The 10,423-nt window shown below is 57.7% G+C and overlaps 1 protein-coding gene across 1 annotated transcript; it reads right to left on the bottom strand.

Annotated features, from left to right (window-relative positions):
• Positions 1-3,202: 3,202 nt before the first annotated feature.
• Positions 3,203-8,673, bottom strand: KCNA7 (potassium voltage-gated channel subfamily A member 7). The gene is made up of 2 exons (XM_023182578.1): positions 7,790-8,673; positions 3,203-6,642 (listed from the first exon to the last, which is right to left on the bottom strand). The coding sequence occupies exons 1-2, from the start codon at positions 8,342-8,344 to the stop codon at positions 5,827-5,829; spliced, it is 1,371 nt and encodes a 456-aa protein (XP_023038346.1). The 5' UTR covers positions 8,345-8,673; the 3' UTR covers positions 3,203-5,826.
• Between the last annotated feature and the right edge of the window lie 1,750 nt (positions 8,674-10,423).

The following is a 10,423-nucleotide window of genomic DNA, read 5'->3' as shown; positions in this document are numbered from 1 at the left end:
GTGATGGCTCCTAGCTGGGATGGGAGGCAGACGGAGGGAGGGGAGGGGAAAAGACGGGAAGGGAGAGGCAGTGGATGAAGCAGGCTGGAAGAGATGACATCCCCCTCCGCCCAGTCATCTCCCAGATGGGGCGGAACTGACCTGGACACCTGGGTCCCTGAGGGCCCACACTCAAGAAGCCCTGGTTCCCCAAGCTGCTTCCTGGAATGTTCCCTCCTCACAGGACAGGCCAGGGCCCGCCCAAGACTTCTGCACATACCTGGAGTGACTGCCTGTCCTGGTTCCTCCGTACAGGAAAGGGGAAGGGTGGAGAGTGAAAGGAGCCCAGGCTGACCCAACCAGGACTGCCTTCTCCCTCAGACCCCAGGGCCTCCACCTTCAGACCCAGGAGTTCAGATTCCCAGCGCCCTCCTCCCTCAGACCCAGGAGGAATCCAGGCCTCCAGCACCCTTCTCCCTCAGACCCAGGAGGAGTCCAGGACCAGGCCCCCAGCACCCTTCTCCCTTGGAGTCCAGGACCAGGCCCCCAGCACCCTTCTCCCTCAGACCTAGGAGTCCAGGCCCCCAGCGCCCTCCTCCTTCAGACCCAGGAGTCCATGCCACCAGCGCCCTTCTCCCTCAAACCCAGGAATCCAGGCTCCCAGCGCCCTCCTCTCTCAGACCCAGGAGTTCTGGAATTCAGGCTCCTCCTTCTCAGGTACTAAGAAATGCAGACTCCGGGTTCCCCATCCTCCAGATTTGGGTGGGGGGTCTGGACTCCTGAGACCCCTCACGGGAAACCGGTTGCGTATCTGGGACACTTCCCTCCTGCCTCAGTTTCCTCAGCCAAGCCCCGCCCCCGTCGGCCCCGCCCCCGTCCCTCCCCACCCGAGGGCAGGGCGACCAGGACGCCGGAATCCCGGGGGAGGAGGCGCGGAGCTCTTACCTGGGGCGCCCTCTTCGGCTCCCCCAGCTGCCCTCGGCCCAGCAGCAGCTCCTCCTCCTGCTCGCTGGCTGCAGGGACGCTCGCTGGCCCGCCGGCCGCTGGCTGCTCACGCTCTGCAGGGCCCGGGTCGGGGGCGGGGGCGGGGCGGCGCCGGACGGCAGAGGAGGGGCCGGGGGATCCTGCCTTGCACAGGCGTGCCGGGACCTTGGAAGCCAGGCCTGGCTCATTCAACCCGGCCGCCTTGGTCACAGGAGTCCCAGTCTCCAGCCGCCTCCTCCTTTAGACCTAGTAGTCCAGGCCCCCAGCCCCTCCTCCCTCAGACCCAGGAGTCCAGGCATCCAGCCCCTCCTCCCTCAGACCCAGGACTTGCGACCCCAGCCACTTCTCCCCCCGAGCCCCAGGCGCCTGAGTACTAAGCCCACAGTTCCCCCCACCACCTCCCAACCCCGCCCCGTCTCAGACTCAGGAGTCCAGCCCCCAGCCTCCTCCTCCATTAGCCCCAGGAGTCTGGGCCTGAGATTCCTTTGCCGTCTTTTGCCAATTGCGTGTCAATCCCGGGGCAGATTCCCACTCTCTGCTCTCCTCCCCACTTCCCAGGAGCTCCACGCCAGACATTAACCAGCTGGGCTTGGGCAGTGATAAGGCCCCAGGCCCGGGGAGACAGTGGATGTGGGGGCTCCCGCATACTCCTCTCCCCTGGAATTTCCTGGATGGGGACCGGGGAGAGGGTCTTGTCCTGAGCTCGGATAAGAGACGTGTAAGGTATCATAGGACCCAGAGATAGACAGACACGTCTTAAGAACAATCAGCTCCTTCCAGAAATGGTGCGCGGTGACAGATGAAGGCATGGAAAAGTGGGGAGAGACCAAAAGAAAGAGGGGGATCAAGACTAGAGAGAGTGGGGGAGGACAGAAGCTCAGACAGAAGCCAGAGGCCCAGAGGGAGTGAGGGTAGACCCTCCCGAGAAGGGGACAGAGCCCCTGAGAGACCCTCAGAAAGACAGCGATGGGATCGGAGCTACAGTGTCCTGGGACAGCCATGAGGGCGGCCGGGCTCCTCACCCCACCACACCTCCACCCTGAGACTCTGCCTCCCTCTGCCTGTGCTATTTTCAGAAGGAAAATGGACACCTGCCTCGGGGGTCATCCCACACCCCCTCCGCCTAAATATAGCATGGCAAGGTGGCAGGAGGGTGTCCCCGCTTAGGGTGTTTCCTGCTCCTCACACACAAGGCCGCTCCAGTTATTTATTGGCGGGGGGGAGGGCCACTTCCCAGGCTTTGGGTGTGTGTTCGGGTCACCTCTCTGGCTTCTCCACACTTCCCTGTTCCTAAACACCCACTATATCCTGCCCCATAGCAGGAGGACTCCAGCTTCCAGCTTCTAGTCCTGGAGGGGATAGTAGGGATGAGGTTTCCAAAGAGTGACTGAGAAACAGTCTGTGTCCCCCTATCTCCAGGTCTCTGTCCTCTCCCTGTCTGGATCTCTGTCCTCCTGTCTCTGGATTTCTGTCTCCCTCCAACTCTGGGTCTGTCCTTCTCTCTCTGGGTCTCTGCACTCCCCCCCGCCGGGTCTCTGTCCCCTTCTCTCTCCGGGTCTCTGTCCCCCTTCCCCCTGGCCACCGTCCCCCCCCCCCCAGGTGTCTGTTCCCCGCCTTTTCTGGGTCCCAGTTTTCTTCTCTCTGGATGTCTGTCCACCCTCGCTGGGTCACAGTCTCCTTCTCTCTGAGTCTCTTGCATCCCCTCTCTTGAGGTCACTGTCTGCTTCTCTTTCCCATTGTGGGGGTCTCTGTCCCCACTCCCGGCCATCTGCCCTCTTCCCCCTCACCCTTGGATTTCTCTCTTTTGCTCTGGGCCCCTCCTCCCTCCTGGCCTCAGTTCCTCTCTGCATCTCCTCTTTAGGTCTCTGTGCTGGAGTCCGACTTGTCTCTTGTCACTGTGAGGTCCGTCTCCATTCTGTCCCTAAATGTGGCTTTTTCTCCATTTCAGAGACAAGTGACTACCTAAAGCTTCTATTAATTTCAACCATTATCAAACTCTTCCCACCATCTGTGCCTTCTTCTCTTTAGCTGTATGAAAAGGCATTCAGATGAAACCAGGGGTTTCCGCACTGAATTCCTGAGCTGCATTTTGAGTTGCCAAGAGGAGGCGTGTTCTCCTCCAACCAGTTCCCTTCACGTGCTTCCCACTGGTGTCTCTAAGGAAGATTTATTGGACCCAAAAAAGGGGTGGGTATGGCTAAAAATAACAACAACAGTCTGTAAACCACTGGATAGGTTTTAATAAATTAATCCAAGTAAAGTACTTTGATACCAAAGGAAGCCCTATATGTGTTAGTGATTTCAGCCTTCCTTCTCCTCTAAATGCCCTTTGAGTTCTGAAAGACTTCTGAAAATGTTCGGCCTTGTGACCTTGGGTAACATCCGCCGCTCTGAGCCTCAGTTTCCCTGTCTGTAAGAAATGAGGCTATGGAACTCAGGAGGACCTGTGTGTCCCAGCAGGCTGACAGGGACATGTGAAGCAGACAGCCTACCTGGCCCCTGGGGACAAGCTGCGAGACCTTGGGAAGCCACTCCCCTGCTCTGAGACTCAGGTTTCTCCCCTGGAAAACAGAGTGAGGCCCCCAGCCTGTCTGACAGCCTTCCTGAGCTGCAGGGAGGGTAGGTGACAGGCCTAGTTCAGGATCGTTCTGTGATTCTATGGAATAGACTGTACGTCACTCTTGGGTTCGGAGGCACCAACTTTTTCTGCCTTTTTCTTTTTTCTTTCTTTTGAGACGGAGTCTCGCTCTGTCGCCCAGGCTGGAGTGCAGTGGCGTGATCTCAGCTCACTGCAAGCTCCGCCTCCCGGGTTCACGCCATTCTCCTGCCTCAGCCTCCCGAGTAGCTGGGACTACAGGCGTCCGCCACCGCACCCGGCTGATTTTTTTGTATTTTTAGTAGAGATGGGGTTTCACCGTGTTAGCCAGGATGGTCTCCATCTCCTGACCTCGTGATCTGCCCGCCTTGGGCTCCCAAAGTGCTGGGATTACAGGCGTGAGCCACACGCCCGGCCTTTTCTGCCTTTTTCTATTGTGGTTCTCTTTCCCTGAGACTCTGTTGTTCTGCCTCCAACTCTGGGCGCCTGACACTGCCCTCTGGGTCTCTGTCCCCCCACTCTTTTTGTTTGTTTGTTGAGATGGGGGCTCCCTCTGTCACCCAGGCTGGAGTGCAGTGGTGCAATCATGGCTCAATGCAGCCTCTACCTCTCAGAGTCAAGGGATCCTTCTGCCTCAGCTTCCTGAGTAGCTGGCATCACAGGCATGTGCCACCACAGCTAATTTTTGTATTTTTTGTAGAGATGGGGTCTCACCATGTTGCCCAGTCTGGTCTTGAACTTCTGGCCCCAATCAATTCCCTTCCTTGGCCTCCCAGAGTGCTGAGATTACAGGAGTGGGCCACTTCGCCCAGCTTCTATCCCCCGCTCTTGGTCTCTGTCACCTTCTCACTCTGGATTTCTGTTCCCCTTTTCTGCATCTCTGCCATACCCCACCCTCCAGGTCTTTGTCTTCCTCTCCCTGAGTCTCTATGTTGCTCCCTTTGGGTCTCTGTCTCTCTGGGTTTCCATCTCTTCTTTTTTCTGGGTCTCTATCCCCATCCTTTTGGCTCTGTCCCTCTATCATGTCTGGACAGAGTACAGTTTTCTCCCCCTCTCCCCCTTCCCTTGTGGCTCTGACCTCCGTATCTGAGCATAAAACTGTAGGGAAGATTGGGGGTGAACAGCACAATAAAGTGGATGTGGGGTAAAGGAGGAGCATCCACCTTTTCCTAGTTCACCCCAATCACCTCTGGATGAACACCCAATCCCATGGATACAGAATCCAGTCCCGCCCCCTACAGTGAGCTGGGGAGCCAGCTCAGCACATCTCCCAGAGCCCTCGCCACCGCATTTGCTCCCTGATACACGATGCTTCCTCATTGCTATTACCTTTGGGTCCTGATGCTACCACTAAATGCAAAACAGCCCGACGTGGCCCTATGGAACTCATTCACACAGTCCAACTCAACCCAACTTCCTATAGGACTCACATAGTGACACAACTCAATGGAACTCAACTCAACATGGCCCTATGAGACTCAAACAATGGCATGACCCAACTGAACTGGCCTTACAAGGCTCATATGGTTGTACAATTCAACACAACTCAACTCACTGTGGCCGTGAAAAATGTCCAGCCACACACCTCTACACAATTCAGCCCAGCAGAATTCTACAAGATTAATTTGGTCATACATACTTAACCCAATGTTACCTAGAAAGCTCAAATTCTACCACTTGACTCTTCACATTTCTACATGACTCACAAGTTCACAGAACCTAAAATAACATGGCCCTAGAAGAATCACAAAGCTACACAATTTCCACCATGTCTCAATGAAACTGAACACCACACACATTCAATCTCAACCATGCCATGGGGGACCATCTAACTTGACCCAACATGGCCCTAGGGGACCCACCAAACCACAGAATCCTACACAATGCAGCTAGACAACCCTCACCCAGACTCACAACCCAACGAAACCCAACACTGACTAGGAAACTCACAAAATGATATGACCAAACCTATCTCAACACTACCCCAAAAGGCTCCATGAGCTTTGCACAACTCAGTGTAATATGAACCAATTGAGTCTTCATTAACACAACACAACCCATTGCCATTCGCTGCTGCTTCAGGAGAAACCCACAGGAGCTACCAAACCACACAACCCAAGACCCAACAAGACTCAGTGTTTCCCCATTTGTTACCACTTAACCTAGCTCTTCCTAAACCCAATCCCCTCCCCTCAGCCTTGCCCTCCACCCTGCCCTCCCTCCCTCCCTCTAGGGAGGTGTGAGGTCCTGCAGACCTCAACTGTCCCTCACACTTCGGTGACCAGATGTTTCCCTGGGGGTGCCCAGAGTGGAGGTGGTAGCTCAGGTACCTCCCCATCCACCAGCCCCCCATTGGCCTTGCCCTCCAGTGGGCCACAAGGCTGCGTGTCCACATGGCTGAACATCCCAGCCTCTTCGCCCTCTGTCTCCCGGTGATAAAAGTAGCTGAAATTGGAGACAATGACGGGCACAGGCAGGGAAATGGTCAGCACGCCGGCAATAGCACACAGAGAGCCCACTATCTTGCCACCTACAGTGACGGGTGCCATGTCTCCATAGCCAACTGTAGTCATGGTGACCACTGCCCACCAGAAGGACTCAGGGATGCTAGTGAAATGGGAGTCCACCCGGTCGACTTCGGCAAAGTAGACCGCGCTGGAAAAGAGGACCACACCGATGAAGAGGAAAAAGATGAGGAGGCCCAGCTCACGCATGGAGGCCCGAAGCGTCTGGCCCAAGATTTGCAGGCCCTTTGAGTGCCGGGACAGCTTGAAGATGCGGAAGACACGCACCAATCGGATGACTCTCAAGATGGCCAGTGACATGGCCTGTTGGCCCACCCCTCGCTGCCGGGCCAGCTCGGTGCCGAGCGCCACAAAGTAGGGCAGGATAGCCACAAAATCGATGAGGTTCATCACGTTCTTGAAGAAGATCGCCTTGCTTGGACAGGCCAGGAGGCGTACTAGCAGCTCAAAGGAGAACCAACAAATACACAGCGTCTCCACTACGAAGAATGGGTCATTGAAGGGCAGGCGGGGTGGATTTGCAGGCACTTGGCTGGAGCCATTCAGCCGAGCGGGGAACTGCAGGGAGGAAAGTGTTCAGGGAGGGTCAGGCTGGGGCTGGGACACGGGGACAGCCTTAATCATCATTTAAATACCCAGCTCCTCTTTACACATTGGTCAGTAGCCGCTGCACCAAGGCCCTCGGTGACCTGGTTGTCCCAGACTTCCTCCCAGGATCCCAGGGATCATCCCTGGGCCATTGACTTTCTGGTTTCCTGACCTGGTGGGTGGCTGGAGAGGTGGCTCCTGCCCCTTCATGCGTGGGAACTCATGTTTGAGTAGGGTGCAACCTCTTCTCTCCGAAAGTCCCGCCTCCACTGTTGATTTTCTAGATGGGGAGGGTCCCTGCCCTGGCCCCACCACCTTGTGCCTAGCTTTTCCTTGCCCTCCCCAGTCCCAGCCCAGACTATAATGCGGCCAGGCGCGGTGGCTCACGTCTGTAATCCCAGCACTTTGGGAAGCTGAGGCGGGTGGATCACGAGGTCAGGAGACAGAGACCATCTGGCCCACATGGTGAAACCCCATCTCTACTAAAAATACAAAAATTAGCCGGGCGTGGTGGCCTGCACCTGTAATCCCAGCTACTTGGGAGGCTGAGGCTGGAGAATCGTTTGAACCCAGGAGGCGGAGCTTGCAGTGAGCCAAGATAGCGTCATTGCACTCCAGCCTGGGCCACAGAGCAAAACTCTGTCTCACAGAAAAAAAGAAAGAAAGAAAGAAAGAAAGACTTCTGCAAGCTGAGCACTAGGCCCCTCCTCTGGCTTTCTTTCCATAGATTCCTCCTACTCTGACACCCTCAGCTGGCGTTATTCAGGGCCTGGCTTGCATCACCCCCAGCACATCCTTCCCAACCGCACAGACCCCGGAGTTTTCAGGCTCTCCTGGGCCCCCTCGGCCCTGATTGTTAAGGTTCCTGTCCTCCTACCCCTTGCACCAAGGGCCCTGCCCTCTCTGCTCACCGGGTTTCTCACTGACCTCAACCCCACCTTCTGATGGGGCCGGTCCTCCGACTCGGATCCTCAGGCCCCGCCTCCCGCCCCCCCTGTCTTTGGCTGGCCCACCCCTCGCAGCCCCTGGCCCCGCCTTATTATTGGCCAGGTCCCCTCTGGACCCCGCCCATCTCCTCCCAAACCCCGCCCATCTCCACCCACGCCCCGCCTCTCACCGGGCCAGCTGCGGCTACAGCAGCAAGCCCCGGGCCGTCGCGGTCGTCGCGGAAGTCAGGCAGCGTCTCGAGGCAGAAGACGACGATGGAGACGAGGATGACCAGCACCGAGACTACGGCGAGCACGCGCGCGGCCTGCGAGCTCTCGGGAAACTCAAAGAGCAGCCACAGCTGGCGCGCGAAGGCGCGGCGGGGCAGGGGGCGCTCCGGCGGCACCGGGCAGCCCTCGTCCTCGCGCAGGCGCGCCAGGGCCGCCGCGCCCAGCCCGTAGAAGGCCACCTCCTCCAGGAAGACGTCGAGCGGCACGTGCGCCGGCCGCCGCAGCCGCCCGCCCGACTGGTAGTAGTAGAGCACGGCGTCGAAGCTGGGCCGGTGCCGGTCGAAGAAGTACTCGCGGCGTGCGTCGTCGTAGAAACGGCCGCGGCGCGCGGGGTCCCCTAGCAGAGTGTCCGGGAAGCGGCCCAGCGTGCGCGCCCGCGTCTCGAAGCGCAGCCCCGCCACGTTGAGCACCAGCCGCTCGCAGCAGCCGCACGGCGGCGGGCACCGCGGCTCCATGGCGCGCGCAGCCCCGGCGACCCGCGAACGGACGTGTGGTCCCGGTGCCCGGCCCCGGTGCGGCCCCGCCTCGGCCGCCGCCGCCGCCCCAGCCCCAGCCCGGTGTCCGGTGTCCGCGCGTAAAAATAGCCCGGCAGGGCAGCCAGGGCGCGGGGGAGGGGGCACTGTGACCCCGGCGGAGTGGAGGGTGACAGGGCGACCGCGCGCCCTCTGCCGGGACACCCGACTTGCCCCGCCGCCGCCGCCCGCGCCTTGTCTGCGCCTTTCCCGTCCCGGGGTCCCCTTTCCCTCTGTCCCTCTGCCGCCGGGATCCTGTCCTGCGTCTCTCCAAGTTTCCATGTGGGTGTGTCTCGTCAGAATCTGAGCCTTCGGTTGCGGTGGCCTTTCTTTTTTTTCTTTTCTTTTCTTTTCCTGCCTCCCTACCCTCCTCCCTCCCTCCCTCCCTCCCTCCCTTCCTTCTTTCCCTTCTTTTTTTTTGAGACACAGTTTCCCTCTGTTGCCCAGGCTGGAGTGCAGTGGCGGGATCTCGGCTCACTGCAACAACCTCTGCCTCCCAAGCTCAAGTGATGCTCGTGCCTCAGCCTCCCTAGTAGCTGGAATTACAGGTGCCACCAAGCCCAGCTAAGTTTTTTTCTTTTTTCTTTTTTTTTCAATAGAGACGGGGTCTCGCCATGTTAGCCAGGCAGTTCTGGTACTCCTGACCTCAAGTGATATTTCCGCCTTGGCCACCCAAGGTGCTGGGGTTGCAGGCGTGAGCCACCGCACCCGGCCTGGAGTTGCCTTTTTGCATCTGTCTCTCTCTTGTGTGTCTGTGTCCAGCTGTCCCCTGTGGGTCTCTGTCTCTGTTGGGATGTATCTCTGAGTATCTCCATGAGCCATTTATTTCTGAGATTCATCGTTCTGGGGTCTCTGTATGGGTCCGTCCAGCCTCTACGTCTTGATCTCCGTCTTTATTTTGACTCTTGGTCTGTCTCCGTTTATCTCTTGTCTCTCTTGGTCTCTTTGTCTCTCCTCTCTAGGTCTCTTTTTGCTCATTATCTCTTAGCCCTCCATGCCTCTGCCTCAGGGTTCCTCTCCCCCTCCCCTTTGGGTCTCCCCTTAGCGTCTCTAGAGGACTTAGAGTCTCGGGAGTCATTATCTCTGAATCTCTCCCTGACCATCACCCCATGTGGGTCCTGCCACAGTCCCGGTGGCTGTCCCGTCCTAGGGTCACTCTGGCAGCTGCAAACCACTGAGCAGTGCACGCACGCCCCATTCTCTCCCCAGAGTTGGCCCTAGAGTCTCCACCTGGCTTCTTCGCAAGACTGTCTGAGACCCAGCAGGGCCTGAGCTGTGGCTATGACTCTGGCAAAAGGAGGCTGGGCTTGCCAGGAACGGGTGGGGGTGGGGGTGTGGGCCGGGGAGATGCCACAGGGTCATTCTCAGCAACTGAAGGGCGTAGAGACAAGACGGTGGCCTTCTAGGCACTGGTGTCCGGTGACACTGCATAAAAATAGCCCCATCGGATGGGCTCGGGGGAAGCGGAGGGGATTGATCACCGAGACTCCCAGGAAAGAAGTCCCGGTCGCCCTCTGCTGGGGGTGTGGAGAGAGGCACTAAGGGGTTAGAACACCCTGCTAATCATGGCGCTCTTTATCTGTCTTCTTTCCTTCCATTCCTGCTTCCTTCCTCCCTTCCTCCCTTCCTCCCTTCTTTTTCTTTTCTTTTCTTTCTTTTTTCTTTCTCTTGAGACAGAGTTTCACTCTTGTTGTCCAGGCTGGAGTGCAGTGGTGTGATCTCAGCTCACTGCAACCTCCGCCTGCGGATTTCAAGCGATTCTCCTGTCTCAGCCACCTGAGTAGGTGGGATTCCAGGCACCCGTCACCACTCCCACCTAATTTTTGTATTTTTAGTAGAGACAGCGTTTCACCATGTTCGCTAGGCTGGTCTCGAACTCCTGACCTCGTGAACTGCCTGCCTTGGCCTCCCAAAGTACTGGGATTACAGGTGTGAGCCACCACTCCTGGCCCTTTCTTTCTTTTTCTTTTTCTTTCTTTTTTTTTGAGACAGAGTCTTGCACAGTTGCCCAGGCTAGAGTGC

The sequence above is a fragment of the Piliocolobus tephrosceles genome, chromosome 21 (genome assembly GCF_002776525.5).
Source record: "Piliocolobus tephrosceles isolate RC106 chromosome 21, ASM277652v3, whole genome shotgun sequence".
Lineage (NCBI taxonomy): Eukaryota > Metazoa > Chordata > Mammalia > Primates > Cercopithecidae > Piliocolobus > Piliocolobus tephrosceles.
Note: the sequence above shows the minus strand (reverse complement) of the source record. Positions and strands in the feature narration are given on the sequence as shown.